The sequence below is a fragment of the Pseudopipra pipra genome, chromosome Z, assembly GCF_036250125.1.
Source record: "Pseudopipra pipra isolate bDixPip1 chromosome Z, bDixPip1.hap1, whole genome shotgun sequence".
Taxonomy (NCBI): domain Eukaryota; kingdom Metazoa; phylum Chordata; class Aves; order Passeriformes; family Pipridae; genus Pseudopipra; species Pseudopipra pipra.
In genome coordinates, this window is record NC_087581.1 from 60,075,314 (window position 1) to 60,100,321 (window position 25,008).

A 25,008-nucleotide genomic window follows, 5' to 3' on the forward strand; every position below is an offset into this window, starting at 1 on the left:
GTACTTCTTGAAAGAAACCTCATCTTGGCTTTTAGGCTTTCTTCCGACATAATTATCCATTTAAAACCACACTCCCTGGTGCTTTGGAAGAGTCACCAACAAGGCAAACTCTAAAGCTCTGTCTTGCATTTCCTGTTACTAAAGTATCGGCGGAGAGGCACGGACAGATTGCTCAGAGACCAATTTGATCGGCAAAATGTCCAATTTATTATTTAAATGAGTTAACTTTTATACAGTTTAGTTTGTTCTGGGTACATGCTCACAACAAGGTGATTGGATGGCTCAGTCTTTGCACGCGTCTCATGCTTTCAGTTTATTGGACCTGGTGCTCTGTCCACACGGCCTGAAATCATACTTGGCATGCAAAGTCCCTTCTATTGATCCACCTTTAGGGGTTTTCCTGAGATCTACAGGTGTCTCATTATCTCCAGTTTCTCAAGACTTTCTTACTATAAACATACTATTTTCACATACCTTATAATTATAAACACACAGCTAACAAATATAAACATTGCATATTTTCACACAGCTTATAAGTATAAACATTACACCTCTTGCAACTTCTACAGTCATGTCAAGCAAGGCCTACAAAATGCAGGAAAAATTGTTCAGAGAAATCTCTCTGCTCCGGCCACACTAAAGTTCATCCTCCCCAGTATTCACAGTTCAAATGTGCAATTTCACCCGCTTCTTTTAAACAATTAATGAGTTGTTAGTACTGGTACTCCTTCAAACCAGTTTGATAAGCAAAAAGCCAGTTCTTGGTATTCCCCCCTGCCACTTTCAGACTGCCCTGAGATACATGCACACAAGTTGTTGCAGGAGTTGTAATCTTTAAATTCGCAGTAGTCTGCCACCATCCCAGCAAACTGACGGGAAGATATCTCCTCATCTGACCTGCTACTAGAGGGGTGATTGCTTTCCAGAAGAGTTGTTGGATGAGTAGCAAGAGAGGGTTGAGACTTGGACATAATGGGCTTGCCCCCAAAGAGCGTTGGGCAGATGCACATCACAGGAAAATTATCATCTCAAGCAGTTCAAATTTGCAAAATGAAAAGCATATGGAAATGGGAGCTTTAAAGAATACATTTGTAAATTCAGGTTATAGTATCTTCACTTCTAATGTTTCAGGCATTATAGCTTCATTGCTGTATGGGGTGTGGGATTTGCTCTCAGACCAGTTTGGTACCAGTAATGGTGAACCAGCTTGCAATTTACATCTGCACGTTTGTCATATTGCACCTGAGGTACTCATAATGTGCATTGCCTTGCTTAATTTGTTTTGTGATCCATAGGGGAATTTGTAATAGAATACCTCCATAGTTGAGAAAATGTTCTAGAAAACATCCAAAATATGTTCTCACATGTATAACTTCTGGTAGGCTTTTGCAGAGCATATCACTGTCAAGACATCAGTGTCACATTTGAAAATGGAGATGACATTTTCTCCCCACTGTGTGTTTTTTCTTTTTTTTTTTTGTTTGTTTGTTTGTTTGTTTGTTTGTTTGTTTGTTTTTCCACTTAGGGAATCCCTGTTGTCTCCGTAAGGAATATACTCTATTTTTGAAATGGATTTGGCATTTAAATTCTTGAAATTCTAGGATGAATGGTTCATGTTCTGTATTTGTTGTGCACACACAGCTTCCATTTACAAATATAGTTTATCTTAATGTAAAAAGGATGGAACTGGTAGAACTGTATTTTTCACATGGAGTGCATGTGCTGCTTAAAATCCAGTGTGCTGGTTTAAAAACACTCCTGTTTATATTATATTTAAAATTATTTTTAATGTAAAAAATCAAGTTGCATGTAAAATGAAGGATATTTCTTATTGCTAATTCATTTTCTGTAATGTTACTGTAATTACAATGTTAATGTAATTAAAGCATGTAATGTGTTTATGTTGACGCTTGTGCAGCACTGATGGGTAATGCAGAAACTGAATGTTTGAAATCTCTCTCCCTGTGCCCCTCCCCCCCAATCTCTTCTTTCTCCCTTTTTCTGTTCTGCTTAAATACTAGAGTTGTTTCATGTGCTAGGAAACTAAACATTCTTGCCTTTCAGCCCTGCAGAAGTTTAACAGCCACAGGAGAGAAAACAGTTGATGCTTTTCGTTTGAACCATTGTAAACCAATGGTATATCTTGTTTTTTGGTGTCTAAACAGCTCTCTGTTCATTGTTTGCAGCCTCACAGAGGAGGTCTTTTGGGTGGAGAGGTAGAATTGCTTCACTTCTTGTGTTGGCTACAGATAGTCTAGCATTTAGATTTCAAGTTAAATATTGTTGGTTAGCATATAGCTTTTTGTCAGTGGTCAAGTCCACAAAAAAGCTTTTTCAGTGAGCAAAGGTACAGCAAAGAAGTTCTATAAGGACAGCTTTTCATTCTGTGTAACATTGATTTAAAGGTCAACTGGACTGGAATTCAGTTAAGAGTTGCATTATATTTTTTCTTTGTGTGTGTATGTGATGGAATATACATTGATGGGTGCAAAAATGCACACAAAACCCCAGTAGTCACCACACCACCTCCCCCACCCCCCTACTTTTTAATTTTCATGAGTTTACGTCCTAAAGTTTTAGTGAAATTGCTGTCTTACTGGTAGTGAAGTGTAATTATTAGACTGATCTTCCCAACCTTTAAAGGTCATGTTTGGCCATCACTTTTAAATGGAAGGTATTACTGGTTCTTCATTGTATTTGAGCCTGCTCAATTTGGTAAAGAAGCAGACTGAAATTTACACCATGTTAATATGAGTAGCTAGTTCTGGATCTGAAAATTTTGCAAAGCACATGAATATACAAGGGAAGCTAAACATTTTAAACTTCCAGACTTGCAATGTTTGGTGTACTTAATGAATGAAACAGTTAGGTTGAAGGATAACCAGTGTTTTGAATACATCTCACTTCCAAAAGTCAGCTCGTCTGCGCAACTCAGCCACTGTGTGGACTTGTTAACATTAATACTGGGGTTTTTTTTTAATGTGATGCTCTGTCAAAAACAGGAAAAAAATCCCTCAATTCCATATTGCGACAGTATTCACAGGCACATGAGCAATCCATAGGAATATGTTATCCTACAAGAAAGATGTGAGCTAAACACAAATCTGAACTTCACTCTCAGTGGAGGACAAAGCAGCTAATCACAAGAGGAAGTTTAAAGTGCCTCAATTGAAGGCTGAAAGTGTCATAAAACAAAGATACCATATGATACCATCAGAGCTCTTGGAAAGCTATCCTTATCTGCTCTTTCTGCAGAAAGCACCCTTGTTTTGTGAAAAATTAAGGTATCTGAAAGTAACAGTTTAGAGCTACTGACTTCTCTCATGGTTTGTTGGGGTTTTTTTTGTTCCTCAGAGTTCATCCAAAAGCATTAACTGACTTGGGGGGTGGGGTGGGGTGGTAATATACAGTTATATTATAAAACCCCCAACCTTTTAAGAGAATCCAGTTGACTTTTAAAATCTTATTTTTTTTTAAACTCTCACACATTTAATGTCCATGTCTTCCACAACCATAGAATTCTGGTAATACTGTTTACTTGGAAAACACATTTTTATCTTTAAGATGTCTTATCCCTTTGCTAACCATTCACTGCAGCTTGGACTTTTCAATTCCTTGGGAAGAGGACATTTGAACATTGCCTTTAAAAGACATACTTAAGATTGCTCTTTGACTTGAGTCTTTGGTCTTTGCAATCTATATGGTAATATTTGTGAGTTTGCAATCTAAGCACGAGCATATGTTGTGATAATTTTTTTGTTACAGATTGAGCAATTTACTGCAAGTGGAGCAATCTGTTTACAAACCACAGTGGAAAATTTCTTGTGATGATTCCTAATATTTTACAAAAATACATCACAAAATACATATTTTTTTGTTGCAACCTGAATTGGCAAAGTGTAAAAGAGAATATGGGGAGGACCTAAGTTTCACTGAGCTCATATCTGACATGTCTACAAGATCCAGGGGTTGTGCTGCTCTGTTCCATGTGGTTTTTTGTTTATTTGTTGGGGGTTTTTTGTGTGTATAAGTAGAATTTCATTTTAGCAAATTGGACACAAGACAGATAGGAAAGATAGTGCTCAAAGTAATTTATTACTTAATCAGTGCTTTTTTTTTAAAATACGAGTGTAGAAACCCTTTAAACAGAAAGCAGACTAATTCTTACGGCATAATAATATTTTAAGACTTGCTAGGCAGAAAGAGAATGTTTCCTTTCTTTTGAGTATTAAACTGCCAGAGCACTCCAAGGAGCTTAGCAAGTAAACTTTGGGGATTTAAAACAGAAAAAAAACCCCAACTTAGACCCTCAGAGGGCTATCAATGAAAAGGGATGAGACATCTACACATGCATGGGACTTCCCTGATACTGGATTGCTTTCCATAAGCAGTGTCACCAGTCTTTGCAGAGCATGGCTCATGAAGACAGTCTCATTTTGGTCCACCATGGGCAGAATAAAAGGTCTCCATAGGGATTAATATGAATTTCAGATTGTATTTTTAAACTTGACCACTGCACCATGTTTGTTTTTTTTTCTTGTTGTCTTGCTTAGTCATTGTTTGCTCTCGCTATAGCATATGTACCACCACAGTGTATGATTTCCTTAATTTCAGCAAAAGTTTCAGATCCTTTTTTGTAGCTGTTCTCTGCATGACACTGCATGCAAAGTCATCTTTTTGTTTAGGCCATTGTAGAAGTCTGTGTAGAAGATCTCTCTCTGTGTTCCTGTGTGCACTGCTAGCTTGGAGCATACATTGGAAATACAGTCTGTGTTTCACTGCTGTTACTGTGCCTTGCATGCCTGTGTTGCTGTGTATGCCAAGTTACAGGTACTGAAGGATGTGCAGTTTGGGTAATTAATTCACTTCAAGTAAGTACTGAAGAAAAAATAAAATTAGGAAAAAAATCTCAGCTTCCCTTAGCAAGACAGTTATACACCCGTGCCTCGTGTTACCCATCCTTGTTACGTAATGCAGTCTAGTTGTTCTGGTCAGAACCTGCAGAAAGGCACGAGACCAGCTGAGTTTGAGACTGTCAGTCAGTACACACTTACTTATGCTCTGGTTGTGGCTTCTTAGCTGACAATCATGTATAACTACCATGGGTCAGACTTTAAAGATACTTAAAGGAACTAATTCCTTATGGGAGTGTTGGTTTGGTGTTTTCTTGAAGAGACTGGAAAGGGCATGATAGGAATGGAGGTTTTGAATTGTTAGGTGAAACACCAGCAGGAGAACAACAGCACAAGGCAGGTGTCTTGGGTAACATCAAAGGACACTTCAGAAAGAAATAAAGCATCAGCATTTCTAATGAGAAAATACTGACTAAATACAGCGGAGAACAAATTTCCCTTTCAGAAGAAGAACCAGTTTCAACACTAAGAATTCACCTTAAAGTCATACCTCCATTTATGAATTTGTTATCGTCCTGGTTTTGGCTGGAATAGAGTTAATTATAACTGGAGTACAACAATAATAAAAAAAATTAGTTATGAGAGAGAACAATAAAACCCAAGAGAAGCAAGTGATGCACAATGCAATTGTTCATCCACTGTCAGGTGCCCAGCGTGTTTCAGAGCAGCAATCCACCACTCCTGGCTGAATCCCCCTAGTCTATATACTGGACACGACGTTCTATGGTACGGAATATCCTTTTGGCCAGTTTGGGTCAGCTGTCCTGGTTGTTTTCCCTCATGGCTTCTTGTGCTCACTGGTAGAGCATGATAAAATGAAAATTTCTTGATTTAGGGCAAACTCTACTTAGCAACAGCTGAAATATCAGTGTGTTCGCAACATTATTGTCATACTGAATCCGAAACACAGCTCTGTACCATCTACTAAGAAGAAAGTTGTCTCTAACCCAGCTGAAACCAGAACAGTTAGTTATACCAATATGCAGTGCTCTCAAAGGGGTCTTAAAAGAATGTACCAGCTACAGAAGATGGAGTTTTTTTGTTTCTTTGTATGGAGAAGCTGGAAGAATACAAGTTAAGCCTAAAGACTGGCTTAGCCTGCTCCTAAATTACATAAAGGATTCTTTCTGATAGTTGCGTCTTGGGCATTCATGAGTGAGACATGGGATGCACTCCCTGTCTGATAAACTCAACAACATTACCTTGTAAATAGCCTTTGAGTCTGTGTGAGCCACCCCCCTGACAGACTCCAAAGGCTCCTTAGGTCTGTGGCTTTTCTTGAACCTGTGATTTTATTCTGGAGAGAGAAGAAATTCAGGTGTAGTTGTTTGGTAGGAGTGCATCTGCTCGGCATCTTTTCCTTTTGAAATGAATAAAGATGGATGTACCCTGTGTAACAGTGGAGATCTGTGGTTTCTCAGTTCAGGGTAGAGGAATCTCTCAGACATAAATACCTGAGGATCCTCTGTGGTGTGCTGGGCTTATTTAGCAGCCGTCCTTTATCAAGGCCTTTTAACAAGCATCAAGTCAGCCTCTGTATTTTTTGACAAAATGATTTGGCTGACATGTTATACTGTTCTCTTGTTCCCCTTTTTTTATGATGTCTCTTGGGATGAGCAAGATAAATTTAACTAAGCCAAAGCAAACTTCAGGGAGCTCAAAGTTGGCTATATTTTTTCTGGGAATAAGTAGTTTTGCTCTGGGAATAAGTGTCTTTCACTTCAATATACTACAAAGCTGTTGCTCCCTATAGGGGCAGTCAGCCTAAAAACCAACTGGCTTCCACAATGTTTTGTGTTTAGTGTTTCAAAACACTACAACTTAAGTGCATCCAAAACTAGATGAAGAAGATAGGATTGGAACAGCTAAATTTATTTTAACATAGTATTACATTTTCGAGGAGTAATGTCCCTTGGAGTCAAACATTAAACTACCTTGTCATGTTAATTGTATTCTCTTTGGCTTGCCAGACTGCATATGAATTGGTGTTGTACTAGTTTGGACAATGTGTTACAGTAGTTTGGTTCATACCCGTGTGTCTTCTAAAATGTAAACCAGTTCTGTTTATGCTGCTTTTAAATTGGAATTTGGTGTCTACACAGGCAGAAAACGCAATTCACTGACTCCTAGATCAACTCTGTTTCCTTGTCCGGGTTGCCAGCGGGATATTGACCTCGGAGAACGTGGCATCAATGGCTTATTTCGCAACTTTACTTTGGAAACCATTGTGGAAAGATACAGACAGGCAGCCAGGGCAGCCATTGCTATTATGTGTGATTTCTGCAAACCTCCACCTCAGGAGTCTACAAAGAGCTGCATGGACTGCAGTGCAAGCTATTGCAATGAATGTTTCAAAATACACCATCCTTGGGGAACTCTGAAAGCCCAGCATGAATATGTAGGACCAACCACCAACTTCAGACCCAAGGTAAGTATACCATATCTTACAGAATTTGGGTTGCAGAAGAGCATCTAAAATGGCACTGCCATAGGGAGGATGTGTGGTAAACTTAAAAAACCAAAACACCTGGCTTCCTCCATGCCCCCTTAAGGCACATTCCCCTTGGATGCTTTGTGCCTGATCCATCTTGAAGTACCTTCTTTCTCTCCTTCCTAGCATCTAGAAGAGAAAAATGTAATGGCAAATTTTCTAGTTTACACACTGCTGCTGCTGTTGCTGCATTCAAAGCAGAGTGATTGCAAAGTGCTGTTACATTTGCTTCTCCTTCTAAGTGTAGTACATGGCAGTGCCTTATTGAATTCAAGTTGCACAACAGGAGAAACTGTCACAGATGCCATCTCTCTAACACAGGACCACAATAGGTCTTAATGTCCCAGCACATGCTTTGTGCCTCTGGCTGGTGACCTTGCTGGAGGTCCCACAGATAACAGAAATGCTGATGGTCAAGGAGTCCTGATTAATTTTGATTAAATTAAGTAAATTCGATTAATGTGCGGTGTGTAATAAGGTCTTGACTTAGTGTACCTTCCTTCTGAGACTGGACCTTCATATGCTTTCAAATGTGCTAGCACATACATTGTATGAAATGTCCCTTTATGGGATAAATGAGAAAGGTGAAAGCTTCCATGCTGTCTTCTAGCTCTTGCTTTAAAATGCTGTACAGCTCCTTAAAATCTTTGCTTCTACGGTATCTAAACCTTCACAGCTGTAACACTGCTACTTGAAAATGCCAGAGGCATCTTGTGATCCTTAGGTATTCTTAAAGGTACCAGATGATCTTATACTACATGCAGACTGAATGTGGGATTGAAAATCAGTAGCTGAATTTTGTTAAAGCAGAGCAAAGGGGGAAGAAGTGGTTTAGATTGTTCTGACATGGACGTATTGACTATGTCTGTGCATGTGAGGTTTAGCTCTTTTAAGTATACGTGAAGAACAGGGGGAAAGAAAGAAGAAAAACATAGTATAGGTAAATCAACTATAGATAGGTCTACTTTGTGGAAAAGCTTCCCAACATCAGTAAACTGATCTTTACTTTGCTCCTATAGAGACTTTTTTAAGGAATGTTTGAGTTTTATGTAAAGAAAGAAAAGTGCGTTTTTCATTGCCCTGCATTCTGAAGACCTGAGCTGAAAGCATAGTTGTTGCTTCCTAAACAATGTTGACAGTTGTCACTAATTTACCAGCAGACTGGAGAGCACTTTGTAGTGTGTGTGGTGTGGATGGGAGAAGAACATACTGGGCTGATTGTTCTTGAGTTTTGAGAGAACTAGACAAGGTAGTCTGCTGACCTCTGCTGTCTCTAGCTCTCAGGCTGTAATTCTTGCTTATTTGAGGAGATGAATAAAAATACATGTTTTCTGTTAGGTGTGGTTATACGCTGCTGTGGAAAAATAACTTCCACAGACTAACTGAATGTAGTTTTTGGAGATGTCTGCCTGCACAATTGATTTTCCTGGCAGTTTTCTTTTTTTCCCCCTTTTTTCTTTTTCCTTCCAAATCCAGTAGTCAATGAAAACGGGATTGCTTATTGCATATTTGGCTTAATGATAGTCTCAATGTACCAAGGCACTAGTGAGACTGGTGTCTTTGGGCTTTTCACCATACCCTAAGATAACATTTGAGGTTTGAAAGTTGGTTTCAGAGACGGTCTGCAGTTTAGCTTGTTTTGTCTATATTTGTGCTACTCACAGTTTTCTATTTTTGTGCCCTTTCCTGTCCTTTCTGTGTATGGGCATCTTGAAACTGAAAAACTTCTCAAAAGCTATTCTTTTTTTAAACCAATACACATACACACCCCTTTTATATGTTTTTATCTGTTGCTTGAACTTGGAGTTGAGTGGCACATTTTTTTCTCTTTGAGCAATTATTTCAATGTGTTCAGTTTTTGAAAGATGATTTTTAGCGAACACCAGTTTTTTTGCAATGCTGTTTAAGCTGATCCTGGAATTAGCATCAGTGTGAACAACTTGTAGTTGGAGTCAGACAGAAAGACTGAAACACTGGAGCCTTTTGTCTTTAAAATAATTGTGGCTGGTGGTGATGGTTTACTTTGTTGCTCCAAGACCTGTGACTATGTGGTTTATCATATAAATTGTTGCAGTGTTATGTCAGCTCTTGCTTTAAGAAACAGTTCATAGCTGTTTCAAGAGAGGCTGGCATGAACTTTTTTTGTTGTGTTTTTTTTTTGTTTTGTTTTGTTTTGTTTGTTTGTTTGTTTGTTTTTGTTTTTGGTTTTTTTGTTTTGTTTTTTTTTTTTTGGTTTTGTTTGGTTTGGTTTGGGGTTTTTTTGTTTGGTTGGTTTGTTTTGGTTGGTTGGTTGGTTTTGTTTTGGGTTGGTTTGTTTTGTTTTGTTTGGGTTTTTGTTTGTTTATTTGTTTAACAGGCTGGATATGTTATACATTGCATTTACATCTCTGATCAGGAGTGTAGGGAGCTGGAGGCATGCAAACAACTTGGGCAGGGATTAGCAAAAGGGTTGGTTGTGGTATGGAGGCTACATGGCATGTTGGTGCACAGACATTGTTAGACGTAAACCTTGTGAAACTATGTGACATTGACAAATATAATATGTGGAAGATAAACTGACTATAAAGAAAATCCACTGATGAAATCTCAGGCTACTTTGGGTTAATTGCTTTGATGGTTTGTTGAGCACTTCGGTTTTATAAAGTAAATCTGTATTCTTTCTGCTTTTTTCCCCCCCCCACAGATTTTGATGTGTCCAGAACATGAAATGGAGAGGGTAAACATGTACTGTGAAATCTGCAGAAGGCCTGTTTGTCATCTCTGTAAACTGGGTGGATGTCATGCAAACCATAGAGTAACAACCATGAGCACTGCCTACAAAACCCTTAAGGTAAAAGTAAATATCATTGGGCCTGGCTTTAAGACGAGGAAGAGTATTGAGCTTCTGGTGTAAGGGCAAACTCCCTCTGGCTGGAAGCCAGGACATGTGTTTAGGAGACCCTGAACTACTCTTGAGGCGTGCTCTTGTGCAACATTGGTTAATGTACATATTAGTGTAACGTAGTTCATGTCTTAGAAACTACACTGTGTTTTCTGTGAGGCTTGAAACATAAACCCTTACAAGTGCTTTCACCTAATCTTAGCCAACTGTACAGCAGTACCTACAATGCAAAAAGTTTAAGCAGTTAATACTTTGCAGTCAATTTTTTTTAATATAAATATTCTGGTAGCTTGGGGTAGCCGATATTTCAGAAGCACTTCTGAAAAGTTTGCATCAGAAGTATCTGTTGGGACCTTGAATGTTTCTGAAGTTGCATAGCTGTTAATTTCCTAAACAAGGCACAACAGGGAAAACTTGTTAATAAATGATGATTGCTCCTATTTCCTCCTTTTCCTTTTCTTCCTCCCTTGCTCACAGGAGAGAAAAAAAAAACAAAACAGACTAGCCTGCTCTTTGGCCTCCTCAGCAGTTTGCAAGGCTTTTCCTGTACAACTGCTAACTCTTGCAGCTAAGGAAGTACAGACACCCTCATAATACTGTCATTCGATCCACTCATTTTTCTAGCATATTTCACTACAAATGAGTTAATAACTAACAACTCTTTTCTATAAGTTTTATTAATGTCCTGAAGCCTCGTGTTCCTAACCTAAGAGAGGGTGACTTCTGGGTGGCTGGAGAGGAATGAGCCTGCTGACACTGTTACCTCTTGTCCTTCAAGGCTTTGTCCCCAGTCCTGCTGTCCCTGTGCAGTCACCTCAGGTCACCAAGCAATTCTCCACAGGGTTGCTGCTCATAACTGGTTGTAGGCTGTTGTCCTTGTGGCTATGTAAACTGAGCACTAGCTTGATGACCTGCCTGTGCTGGTTGTTACTTTGTGGTGGATATCCTTATTCTGCCATCTTACTGTTTTATTTCAACAGGAGAAGCTTTCAAAAGATATCGAGTACCTCATCAGTAAGGAAAGCCAGGTGAAAGCTCACATCACACAGCTGGATCTGCTGCTGAAAGAAACAGAGGTAAGAGTGGCTTGCAGGTTGTCTGGAGATGCCCCTTAGAGACACAGCAAGGACTCAAAACTGTTTTCAGTGAAGTGTTGCAAACTTTGGTTTTTTTCAGTTAAGTAGTAAAGCAGTTTCTGAACAAATTGTGTTAACAGTGAGGTGAGACCTAACCCTGCCAGTGTGGGAAATAGGGAAGCATACAGAGGAAAGGTAATTTTTGTGTGCCTCTGTAAATTTAAATAAAACAAAGCTTAATTGATACCTTAACCAAAGGCAGGTGCGTTGGACTAATGGCATTTGTGTATTAACGGTGCTGCACCATTTAGACTGCCTGTTTGCCTTGAGGAGGTCAGAATTAAGGGCAAAATCTCCCTGCAGAAGAGTCACAGCTGGAACCTCACACACAAGCTGAAAAACACAGAAGAGAAGTTGGAGGAGCTCCTGTGTATCTTGATTACAGATTGTCTCTGTGCTTTGCAGTTCCTTTTATTGAGGGCAGTAGTCAGAAAGGACATTACAGTTCAGAGGGTATAGATGAGAAACTCGGCTGGATCCTTGGTTCAGAGTTATTGGGGAAGGTGGAAGAGCACATAGCTCTTGTGCATGAGGATTTCAGAGACTGACCTGTTTTTAATTGCTTTTTCATGAGCTATTTTGACAAATGTAATGTAGAACTCAAGACATAATCAGAGGAATACCCTCCTGCTCTTCATTCTCTGTGTTAAGACAGTAAATGCTGACTAGCTTGGGTGCAGTGCTGATCTCATTTTCAGTGCTAAAGAGCATAACAAAGCTCATTAGTGTTGTCTGTGAAATGGATGATTAGATCACTATGATATCTTGAACAAACTTAAATATGTTTCTGTACAGAGCCACAGTGCTGTGGAATCTGTCTAAAATGTCTTTTGTTTGCTCCTAGTGCAACAGTGAAAGAGCTAAACAAGAAGCATCTCAGAGCTTTGAGAAATTATATCATGTTCTGGAAGAGAAGAAATCTGCAGCTCTTAGGGCAATTGAAACTTCTAAGAATATAAGGCTGGAAAAATTGCAAACGCAGGTGGAAGAATATCAAGGGCTCCTGGAAAATAATGGCCTTGTAGGATATGCTCAAGAAGTGCTTAAAGAAACTGATCCCTCTTGTTTTGTTCAAACAGCAAAACAACTTCATGTCAGGTATCTTAAAATATATTGTGTTTGAGATACAGGTACTGTTCCAGGACTTCCGTGTGGTTGTGTTCTTTTGGCACCTGCTAGCAAAGTACTGCACACAGTACCTTACACTTCAGAGGCTCAGGAAATGGTCCTGGTACTGTTCAGTCGAAATTGCTACAGCAGAGTGTGCATTAGGAAACAACACACAGGAGAGTAAGAACTCTGTCCTGCAACAGTGCCTAGCCCTGTTCAGTGGGATTGCAGTGGAAGGGTAGTCTGTTCAGCTCCCTGACAAATTCCTTTGCTCAGAGATTGTATCAGATACTTGAAAGTTAATCTAGCAGGTTTCTTCTGGCTTTAAGCTCTTTGATATTTATGTTCTCTACTAGCCCTTTACATCTATGTTGTTCTTTGAACATAATGCTCCAAATTGTTTAAATGCTTTCCTACCTGAACAATTACCTGTGCATTTTGTTTACACTGATGTACAAAAGGCCTTTAAATTTTGCATTTGAATTCTGTCTAGAGAGACAAAAATTTCTGGGAGACATCAGTAAGTACATGAAAGTGGAACTTTTTTTTAAGCACAAACTAGCATTTTTACTTTAAGGAATGCCTACTTGAATTCCCTTTTCTCTCTTCTGCTATTCTGCTGCTTCTGTTTTCAGAATCCAAAAAGCTACTGAATCTCTGAAGACCTTTAGGCCCGCAGCTGAAACTACTTTTGAAGACTTTGTGGTGGACATTGCTAAGCAAGAAGACATCCTTGGTGACTTGTCCTTCCATTCCAGTGGTAAATTCTGAGGGCATCAAGTCTTTCTCAAGTTATGGCTTTAAGGGCTTCTCTGGGGAAAGGCAAAACTTACACAGGGCAGCAGTTGTAGAGCTCAGTCTTGTGATGTGACTTACACTGTCCCTTCTGTGTCTGTAATCCTGAAAACATTACCTGGCAGCAGTGTTATCTTCAGCTTTCATAAGGAAGCTAAGATGCCGTTGGATTCAGTACCAGTTTACACTTGCTTCCAAAATATTGTAGTTACATCATACTCGGTCTTCCTAGAAGCTTCTTATTGCATGGCAGAAAATAATAGGTTTTAATACATTTATTTTTTGGCTGCCAGAAATAAAGGCTTGAGCTTTTCAAAGTAGAAACAAAAATTAAGAGATTTACGGACGAACAGAAAACCACCCTCGTCTGCTCTCTTTAACTGAGTGAGTCAGATACACTCCTTACACAGGGCTATAGCCACTCAACAAATGGGTTGGATGGTTAATTCTAAAACAAAGTATATCTAAATTTGAGTGGTTTTTTCTCATTTATTTCAGGTCTAGAAATACCAGAAATCAATGAAGAGCAGAGCAGAATGTACAACCAAGCTCTGATCAGTTGGGAATGCCCTGGGAAGACAGACTCAGCTGACATCTATGTTCTTGAGTATCATAAGCTTAATAGAGAAGAGGAGAATGTGACATGGCAGAAGACTGAAGTTTGTGGCAAGAGCAAAGTAGTGTCTGATCTAGATGATGACAGCAGCTATGCCTTTAGAGTTCGAGGATATAAAGGGTCCGTCTGTAGCCCTTGGAGCCGAGAAGTTATTTTGCGTACACCTCCAGCTCCAGGTATTGGGTTTTCTTATGTGATGATTCTGTGTCTGTCAGTGTTAAGAGCTGTAAGTACTTTCCAGTAGCTCCCAGATGTCCACTACATGGTTACCAGTTGCATAAATGTTTAGAAGCACTTTTAAAAGTTAAGTAGGTAACATACAGAGACTGGTTGCTTGCATGACATTCCTGGTAGCGTTTAAAAGTGAGAAATTCTAATGCCAGTGTGACTTATAATGTAGTTTATAAGCACAGAAGGCCAAATAGTTAACTAAGCAGAATTTTTTTGGGATACTGTTTTTCAGTTTTCAGTTTTCTTTTTGATGACAAATGTGGGTACAACAATGAACATCTCCAGCTGAACCCAAGAAGAACCTCTGTGGAAAGTAGGGCTGGATTTCCTTTACTGCTGGGATCTGAGCGCCTGCAGGTTGGATGTTACACAACCCTGGATTACATCATTGGTGACACTGGGATTGCCAAAGGGAAGCACTTCTGGGCCTTTCGTGTGGAAGCCTATTCATACCTGGTAAAAGTGGGAGTTGTTCCTAGCAACAAGATACAGAAATTGTTCCACAGTACCCATGATGTGACCAGTCCAAGGTAAATCGCAGACTCTGCTTAATGTATACTCTATATAAGGAGATGGCTGTTTAAAAAGTAAATTAAGAGCAAGTCTGGTCTCAGTATGCAAGGTGAGCCTAACCAGTGAAAAGTGGTTTGAAGAACATGGTATAAGCAGGTTGTCCTGTTCATCCCTACTGTTAACAGGAAGATGTTCTGATATCCAGAGTCCTATTTTGTTTCTTTTTAGGAAAGAAGTCAGATTCCTGTAGATGTAAAGGTATGTCAGTTAAAGCAAGAAGGTTAAAAAAAAAAAGCGAAAGTTGTAAGTTGGAAGCAATGCTTAATTGTCAGTGGGAAGACTCTGCCTTAATTCCCTTAGGGAATCCCCTTTACTGGATTTGGCAGCCATTCAGAGGTACAATGTTCACTGTGCATATTTGCATATTTTTGCAGTAGCTTGCTTCACAGTGGATTCCAAGTCACTGGCTTATCCCAGGCTGTATGCTTACATACAGTACTGGAGTGCTACAGTACTAAGCACAAGCCAAAGTACAGTGGGCAAACTAATAAAAAGATATCCATCTCTTAATTACAGTTGTAGCAAGCCTGGATATGTGTAGGAACTGCAGGCTGGGAGGCTATCTCCTGGGGACTCTTTTTCAGAAATTTAACAAATATATTGGCTTCCACCTGTGTAGCACACTGGAAGTGTGTCAACTCGATCTTGAGCTGATTAAAGTCGGAGCATTTTTGCAAAGTGAAAAATTAGATCCAAATTTCTTGATTTCTTTTTCCTTATCAACACATGTATCTGCAAAACTTTAGCCAATGCATATCCAACTGCCGCTCAAAGCCCCCGAAACTGAAACCCCTGGAATCCCTAGGTAAGGATTGCCTGCACTGAAAAATGTGTGCTTTTCTGGTATGTCTTTATTGGACAGAGGTCGGGGGAAAAACATGTAGACTGAGCAAATATAGCTAGGACCTTATCCAGTAACCATATGGAAGTAGTCCAGAAAAGCCTTCAGACAGAGCACTTAAAAAAAAGCCCCAAAAATTAAACCACTAAGCCACTATCTTTTGTTGTGAATTTTAAAGATACTGTAATATAGCAGCAGTATGGAAAACTCACTGGACATCATCTTATCTGTAAGAATTAGTCATTTCTGCTAAGTTACTTCTCAAGTTAGCTAATTTACTATACCTGTAGGTTCATTAATGATTGCCCAGCAAAACTACGTTTAGACACATCCACTCCTTAGTAAAGCCTTTTGTGGTCTTGTCCTTATTAGAGTTTATTATTTGAGGTGGCCCAAGTGAGTGTTCTCCACCTACTAAATGTGTCTTCCTTCCTGGCTTAGGTGTGTATCACTGGTGTAAGCAACGCCTGGTGGGAGGAGTCCTGTGACTGGTGTGCCACCTTGGATGGTTGCAGGCTCTTCAGGAGAGACAGGCAGGGCAGGCGAGGCAGTGGGGTGGTGTTGTGTGTAATGGAGGGGCTGGAATGTATGGAGCTTGCAGTTGGTGATGGCACAGTTGAGAACCTCTGGGTAAGGATTAAGGGACAAAGTAGATGTCATCCTGGGAGTCTGCTACCGGCCACCCAGCAAAGATGATGACACTGATGAATTATTCTTTAAGGAACCAGGGGACATCTCTCCATCAACTGCGCTTGTCCTTATGGGGGACTTCACCTTGCCAGATGTTAATAGGGAGCATCACACAGCTGGCACAAACAGGTCCAGAAGACTCCTAAAACACATGGATGATAACCTTATGGTACAGGTACTAAGGGAGCTGACTAAGAAAGGTGCCCTCCTTGATTTGTTCTTTTTTAGCAGTGAGAGTCTCATGAATGGATTGGTGATTGGTGGCTGTCTTGGCCACAGCAACCACAAAGTAATTGAGCTTAAAATATCTGTTGTCAGGAGGAAAAGTGCCAGCAAAGCTTCAACTCTGGACAGGAAGAGAACAGACTTCAGGCTGCTCAGGGAACTAGTGAGTAAGGTCCCCTGGGAAAATGCTATTGAAGATGCTGATCATTTTTTTAAGCACCACCTGCTAAGGGCACAGGACCAGGCAATTCCAAAATTTCAGAAGTCAAGCAGGCAAGGCAGAAGGCTGACTTGGCTGAGCAGGGATCTTCTAGACTTAAGGCAAAAAAAGAAAGTAAGACCAATGCAAGCAAGGTCGGGCATCATGGGAGAAATACAGAGTTGCCACTCGCTACTGTAGGGAGAAAATTCACGTGGCCAAAGTCCAATTGGAATTGAAGCTGGCCAATATTGTGGGGGACAATAAAATGAGGGTTTTTTAAAAAAAATTTAATAGCCAAAGGCAGTCAGAAATAACATTGGCCCATTACAAGATGGGGATGGTCACCTCACTAACAGGATCATAGATAAGGCAGAGGTGTTTAGTGCTTTATTCACCTCAGTTTTCAACACCGGGGTGATGGGCTCTAGGGGTCCCAGAGCTTGAAGACTATGACTGTGAGAATGATCAACTCCCAGCCAACCCCAAACTTGTGCAGGATTTTCTGTTCCACCTGAATCTCTATAAGTGTGTGAGGCTTGAGGGGATTCACCTTTAGGGTACTGAGTTGATTGGTGTCATTGTGAGATCTCGCTAGTATTTCAGTGGTCTTTAGAGGTCTCAGTCAACTGGAAGCTGTTAAATGTTCTGGTTTTTGAGAAGGGCAGGAAGGATGAATCTGGTAGCTACAGGCCTGTCAGTCTCACTTCAGTGACTGGTAAAATTATGGAGAAGATTATTCTGAGAATTACTGAACAAAACCTGAAGGACAGTGCAGTCATCAGTCACTGCCAGCACAGGTTCACCAGGGGGAAGTCCTTCTTGAAAAACTTACTTTCCTTTCATGACAAAGGTAACCCACCTAGCTGACCAAGGGAAGCCACTTGTAATCTCTTTGTATTTCAGTAAAGCTTTTGATACTGCTTCTCCCAGGATCCTTCTGGATGAAACACCCAGTGCACTGCTGCATAAATAAATTGTATGTTGGGTGAGCAACTGGCTCATGGATTGGGCACAAAGAGTTTTAGTGAATGGGGTAGCATCAGGCTGGTGACTGGTTACCAGTGAGATTCCACAGGGCTCTCTCCTCGGCCCAGTTCTCTTCAATATCTTCTCAAATGGATGCAGGACTCAAAGGTACATTAGGTAAATTTGCTGCTGATACTAAATTGGGAGAAGATGTTTACTCCTTAAAGGCCCTGCAGAGAGATCTCGACGAATTAGAGGACTGGACAATCACCAACCCTATGAAGGTTAAGAAAGATGTGCTGAATTCTAAGCCTGGGATGGGGGAACCCTGGATACATGGACAGACTGGGGAATGAGATGCTGGAAAGCAGTGCCATGGAAAGGGACCTGGGGGTCCTGATCAACAACAAGTTGAATATGAGTCAGCAGTGCCCTGGCAACCAGGAGGGCCATCCATGTCGTGAGGGACATCAGGCAAAGCATTGCCAACTGGTTAAGGGACAGGATTGTCCCTCTCTGCTCTGCACTGGTGTGGTGTCACCTCGAGTCCTGTGTGCAGTTTTGGGCACCATAATACAAAAAAGACATTAAGCTGTTAGCATCCAAAGGAGGGCTATGATGATGTTGAAGAGTCTAGAAGTGAAGCTGTATGAGGAGTGTCTGAGGTCATTTGGCTTGTTCAGCCTGGGGAACAGGGAACTGAGGGGAAGCGGAGGGACAGGTACAAATCTTTTCTTCCTGGTTACCAGCGACAGCACCCAAGGGAACGGCATAATGCTGTGTTGGGAGGTTTAGGCTGGATATTAGGATAAGGTTTTTCACCCAGAGGGTGGTCAGGCACTGGAACAGGCTCCCCAGGGAAGTGGTCACAGCACCAAGCCTGACAGAGTTCAACAAGTGTTTGCACAATGCTCTCAGGCACGTGATTTGATTATTGGGGTTGTCCTGGGCAGGGCCAGGAGTCAGACTTTGATGATCCTTGTGGGTCCCTTCAAACTCAGGGTATTCTATGATTCTCTGATATTCTTTGAGGTTTTTGTGGGTGATCGTGTGGTGTTTCCTTTCTTACAAACATGTTTTCTCCATTTCACATCGCTTCAGAATTTTACAAATGCACATGGTTGTTTTTCTGTTCCAGATACGAGCAAGACAGTGGTCATGACAGTGGGAGTGAAGATACCTTCTTTGACTCATCACAGCCTTGCACACTGGTCACTTTAGGCATGAAGAAGTTCTTTATCCCCACTACACCTGCTGCTCTCAAGGATCCAGCAAGCAGAGTCCTTCCCCTGCCGTCATGCTTGGGCATTTGCCTTGACTGTGACAGAGGCAGGGTAGGGTTTTATGATGCAGGCCGTATGAAATGCCTTTATGAGTGCGAGGTGGATTGCTCTGGCATAATGTACCCGGCATTTGCTTTAATGGGTGGTGCTGCAATTCATCTTGAGGAAGCTACCACAGCAAAGTACAGGGAGTACAATGACGACATCTAGTGCAGTGATCTCTTCCCATTGCTGTTCTGAGATGGAAAATGAAAGCAGAAGAATTCTACCTTAGTTTTCAGTCCTGATTAATTATATTCTACCTACGTGTTGCTCACAAGCCTCTGGCCCATGTTCTTTTGAGATAAACGGTCCAGGCACTTTCCGCACTAAAGGAATTCTCCTGCCTTTCTTGTGATCTGTGCAATGCTGTCCTCCACAGATTTTTTTCCTGGGGGAAGCAGGGAAGAAGTTTGACTAGCAACCAAAATTTGCTCTTCAGGACTAGCAACCAAAACTTACTCTTCAGGGGTAGAAATCTGCCTTTTATTTAACTTAAATCCTTACACAGTCAGTTTTGTATTTAATGAAGTCAAAGCTGACAGTGAGTGATTGCTATTCTTCTTTTAAGAAATCTACCTGAATGCCTCTGAGGGGTCAAATGTTTTCCTGTTAACCCCTGAGCACCAGTTGGGCCTTTCAGCACAAAATAGCATTCTAAAAAATGCAATATAAAACAGGAAGAAATGAGAAATCAGAAATGCGTTGAACATTTAAGTTATACTTGGAAAGAGGAGGGTAAACTTGAATATGATTGCATGTTGTATACCTTTAATGTGATTGTAAGCTAAAACTCAAGTTCTGACACATGGTGTCATATAGTTGGTGGCATAATGGTAAGTTTCTTTACTCTTCCATGCTTTTACTATAAGCTATTTAAAATAAAGTGCAATTTAACCTTAAAAGTCAGAATTTGGAGTAAAAAATCGGAAGTATTTGCATTTGTGAATAATAGTACCTGGTATTTAAGCAAAACCAAGGGGGTTATTGACATGAGTAATCATATGTGAACTTGAAAAAAGAATCAGGTATTTCTTTTAATACTCACTCTTATAGGTTAATTTTTTTAATCTAGTAGCAGCTTGGGTTTTTCTTAGTAAGAATGTTAAAAGTGCACTGATTAAGTTTTGAGACCTAATTTCTGCCTTAAAGGATGTCTCCCTTCAACTTTCAGTTCCTGTAATGTTAAAAACTGTATCACACAGTAGTTTTCCTAGAATCGTAGAAACACAGAATAGCTTGGTTTGGAAGGGACCTTTAAAGACTGTCTAGTTCCAGTGCTCATGTCATAGCAGGGACACCTTCCACTCGACCAGGTTGCTCAAAGCTATGTCCAACCTGACCTTGAACACTTCCAGGGATGGCAGTTTGAGCCACATTAGAAATCCAAAATCCAATTTCCAGGCTTCCCCCCACCCCTTCCCACAATTTATCCCAACACCGGAGAGAAACTTTCAGGCCAGAGGCTTCTATAGGGGTAGGGGGAAGTATATACATTTATTTTACACAAATAAATACTATACAAACTAACGCCAACTATATATATATATATTACATTTCTATCAGTCCTTTTAAGCCCCTCTCTTTAACTTTAGTCCAGGAGAAGCCTTTTCAGGCTACTAAGTAACCAGTCTCTCCCTTGTGGGAGTGTTTGGGGAACCCGAACGCTCCCCCCTCACCAAGCTTTAGCTGTTTGTGGAAGTTTTTCCTCCTCACAAAGTCCAAGAAGATAGCTTTGAGTCTTTTCTCCTCGGTCTGCTGCGTGATCTCTCTTTCTCAGTCTCATATCTCGGTTTGTAGGCTGCTGCAGTGTAGTTCAGCTTATCAAGCGTCCTCCGAGTCAGTTCTCGGCTGCCCCCGGTCAGCTTCGGCAGGACAACTCCCGAGCTCTTGGCCCATCTCCAGTTTCACCTGGGATTCTTCTCCCGAGCACCAAGCCTCCTTCTCTGGCCCATCTCTTGGCTCAGCTTCAATGCTGAGCCTCTCCTCCACTTTACAGCAAAGGGAAAGAAAAAAAAAAGCCCTCCTCCACAGCTTAACTGCAGAAAGGAGAGGGGAGAGGGCTTGGCTGCAAAGCCTGCCTCTCTCCTCTTACCTCAGGTGCTGTGAGTCGCATCCCTCACAAACACTCACTCTAAAAGCTGCCTCTAACTCTGGCCTAGGCAGAGTTGGGGGCCACAGGCCTCCCCCTTTCCCCGGAGGGGGAAAGAAGGAGCCCAGCTACCCCCTGGCCTTCTCCACCCACACGCAGCAGACGCCAACAGAAACACTGCCAGCAGCTTCCGGTGCTGTGATGTATGATTTTTCAGCAGAAGTGAACAACATGGATGGTGATTTCCTCTCCAGGGAACACTACCCTTGCACCCAATCACCTCTGAGCCCCCAAACTCTCAGGGGGGGCCAATTTCAAACTATGACAGATGGAAAAACACAGCTTCTCTGGGAAACCTTCTTCAATGTCTTAGCACCCTTATTGTTAGAAATTTCTTCCTTATATCCAATCTAAATCTAAGCTCTTTTAGTTTAAAAGCATTGCCCCTCGTCCTGTCTCTACAGGCCTTGGTAAAAAGTCTCTCTCTCTCTCCCTCTTCCTCCATCTTTCTTTTAAGCCCTTTTTGTACATTGAAAGGCTGTAATAAAGTCTCTCCAGAGCCTTCTCTTCTCCCAGCTGAACAACTCCAGCTTTCTCAACCTGTCTTCACAGGAGAGGTGTTCCAGCCCTCTGACAATTTTTGTGTCTCTCCTCTGTACTGGGAGCCCTAGAGCTGAATGCAGTACTCCAGGTGGGATCTTGGTAGAACAGAGTGGGAGAATCACCCTGATGACCACCCAGTAGCCCAGGATACTTTATGTGCTCCAAGCACACATTGCTGGTTCATGGCCAAATTTTCATCCACCAGGATGCTCAAGACCTTTCTGTAGGGCTGCTCTCCATCCCTTAGTCTGTGTTGATACTGGGGATTACCTGGATCCAGGTGCAGGACCTTGTGCTTGGTCTTGGGGAACCTCATGAGATCCACATGAACACTGGTGCCAGTGCAGACCCTTGAGGGACACTACTCATTACTGATTTCCACTTGGGCATCGAGCTATTGACTGTGACTCTTTGGATGTGGCTATCCAACCAGTTACTTATCCACTGAACAGTCCATCCAATCAAACCCATATCTTTCAAGTTTAGAGGTAAGAATGTTATGGGGGATCCTATCAAAGCCTTAGAGAAGTCCAGGTATATGATTTCTGTCACTCTTCCCTTATCTACTGATGCAGTCACATCGTCACAGAAGACCACCAGGTGAATCAGGCATGTGAACTCATGTTGGCTGTCCCTGATTACTTTCTTGTCTTCCTTAAGTTTTGACTTATCTTCCAGGTGAATCTGTTACATGATCTTACGGGACATGGAGGTGGACTGCCTCTATTTATAGAAAGCTATATATAAAAGAATAGGTTGCTTGCACTGTCAACTTGTGGAAAAGTAAGGATCTAAAGTGAAGGATGTTTCTGATAAATACTTGGTGCTTTCTAATTTGGGGATATGCTTTCTAATTTGGGGATATGCTTTGTAATTTGGGGATAGTGTTTCATCTTGATGAATGTGTGTGAAGTATGCTTACTAAGTACATGTATACAGCTGTAGAGCTGTGAAATGAGACCTGAAAATCACAATACAGTTAAATGAATGTAGGCCATAATGCAAAACTTTTGTAGGCTTTACTGTCTGAACTGTTGTACTAATCTGATCTGTACAGATCCACCCCTCTCAGTGTTCTCTCTCCTAAGCCTCTGACTGGTGGCCACTGTCAGAAAAACTTGGCAGAAATGTTATCTGCTCCAAGGTGAGCATGACAGCCCACTTGGGGCTAGAAAGGCCCAGCAAGGGCAACTTCTTGTCTGGGTCTCACTGCAAGTATTTCTATCTTAGTAAGGCTCTGTGGAAGTGCACTCCCCAGCTTCAGTGTGGGCTTGTGTGAGAAACACTTTCCTGTCCCAGGCAGCAGATGTAAAGCAGGGGATATCTTCTGGAATTTTCTCCTGCAGGAGAAAAGGCAAGTTGTCCTCCACTAGTTATCCTTTAGGTAATTTCTTTTGTGATACGTGATTATCATCATAGCCTTTCGTTTCCATCATTCCTTCTCCTTCATCTTTCCTCTTGCTGGATTGAAGCCATTGCCCTCTTCTCGTCTTCTGAGGCTGACTGAAGAAGCCCTCCATAAGATACTGTTGCTGTGAGGGATGAAAACATTTTGAGTTTTCCTTCTTTCCATAGCCCTAAAATTGTATTTGCCTTTTTTCGTTGATACTAAGCTGATGTTGATGAAGCTTCTTCTCCCTTGTTTTCCATGCAGTCCTGATGGTTAGTTGTAAACAAGCTTTGCACATAGGGATTTCCCCATCCGGTGTGTTGTTTTGCATTTGTTAATGTTGATAATGCTTGTTTACCTAGTCACAAGGTTCTGAGGGCCTTCTGCAGCTCGTCAATCACTTCTAGACCTGGATGTTCCTGAGTAGCTTCATAGGTAACACAAACATGACCATTAGTTTGTTTGTTTGTTTCCAGGTCTTGGAGTAAATTAAAATTGTAATGAGACACAGCAAGTCTATCTACTTTTAAAACTTTTCCTTCCTCCCACTTTTTTTACCCTTCAATATTTATTAAACCACGAGTCAAACTCTGAAAACTCTTACATATTGATACACTCTGTTGAGTAGGTGACATTGGAGTGTAGCAGTCAAGTAGACCCCAGAGAAGGGATTCTCACTTCAGTAGCTGTGACTTCTCCTATTGTATAATTGGCATTTGTTGGTTCATCTACCAAATGTAACATTGACTTAAAGCTATATCATAGGGTTGAACTTTCTGATTTCTTGTTTCCAGACCAAATCTCCTTCCTTAGAGAAATGTTTCACTTTTGATTCCTCTGTTTCAGAAATTGGTCTAAATTTGAGGGTTTATCTCGTGGTTAGCACTCTGCAGTTCCACATTTAGATTATTTATAAGCATCTGGATCGATATCACCAGGCCTTTTGCTACTTTATGGAAATATTCATAAATAGAACACTCTATCTTAGATATGAAGACAGTGTCTCAGACTCATTGATTTAAAAAAGGGGATTACTGGTTGAGAATACAGAAGTAAGAAATTAAAAATTTAAGGTTTTTTTTTTCCTACTATAGTTTTAAATTCATTTAGGATGTGTTCTGCTATGCAATTACTTACTCTACGGAACAGAAACTGACGCTACTTTAAACCTTTATCTACCTTTTGATATATCTGTTTGAATTTATCTCATTCTGAGTTTAAAAATTGGTTTGGCTTTTGGTGTTACTTGAATACTTAGTATGCATTCCAGACAATACTCTTTGGTGCTTACTTCAGCTTATTAAATAAAAAAACACACTGTCAATAGGCACTGACAACATGCTGTGATATTTTTTCCACTACCATGGAAGCGTAAACTTTCAAAAATGCAGTTCAGCAGTACTTGCCTATCCAGATAATTATTTTTTCAAGTTTATCCCTATGAAACAGCACTTTACAATGTAGACTAAGCTAAAAATAGTGTGATAATGTGTGGATCTTTGTGCAATATAGCTGTTTGGTGACTATGGTGTGACTTGCAAAGCTTCATGCAGGTGTGAATCGTGTAAACACTTTTTAGATAATCTAAAGCTTTAACAGAAAGGCCTTGTTTAAAACATATTCTGAAATGTAAAAGTGATGTCTTGTGTTTTTTTTAATAAAAGCTGAAAATACAGTATCTTAGTAATTCACATTATTACATCTGAAATACCCTTGGTGAAATAATGTTTTCTGCAATACATGACAATAGCTTACTTGAGGGGAGAAAGCACTGCTTTTGTTTCTTGTGTTTGCCCATACACCAGTACCTCTGATTTTAGGAGGACTAAGGAGTCTAGTTTGGACTAAGTACCAGGCTTCTACTTGAGATGCTGATGTTAGGAACTTGGCTGCCTGAGCCTCCCTCCCCAGTCGGGGAAACAAAATGTGCA

General features: G+C 40.8%; 1 protein-coding gene across 3 annotated transcripts in view; it reads left to right on the top strand.

The window, feature by feature from the left end:
• The window catches only part of TRIM36 (tripartite motif containing 36), a 36,494-nt gene extending 11,742 nt beyond the window's left edge, over nucleotides 1–24,752 (top strand). For all 3 annotated transcript variants that reach the window (XM_064642787.1, XM_064642788.1, XM_064642786.1), the window contains 8 exons: nucleotides 7,016–7,341; nucleotides 10,088–10,234; nucleotides 11,266–11,361; nucleotides 12,266–12,519; nucleotides 13,167–13,291; nucleotides 13,825–14,118; nucleotides 14,406–14,703; nucleotides 18,809–24,752. In XM_064642787.1, the coding sequence (XP_064498857.1) occupies nucleotides 7,016–7,341; nucleotides 10,088–10,234; nucleotides 11,266–11,361; nucleotides 12,266–12,519; nucleotides 13,167–13,291; nucleotides 13,825–14,118; nucleotides 14,406–14,703; nucleotides 18,809–19,163 (1,895 nt within the window). In that variant the 3' untranslated portion in view covers nucleotides 19,164–24,752. The remainder of the gene's footprint in view (nucleotides 1–7,015; nucleotides 7,342–10,087; nucleotides 10,235–11,265; nucleotides 11,362–12,265; nucleotides 12,520–13,166; nucleotides 13,292–13,824; nucleotides 14,119–14,405; nucleotides 14,704–18,808) is intronic.
• Nucleotides 24,753–25,008: the final 256 nt, after the last annotated feature.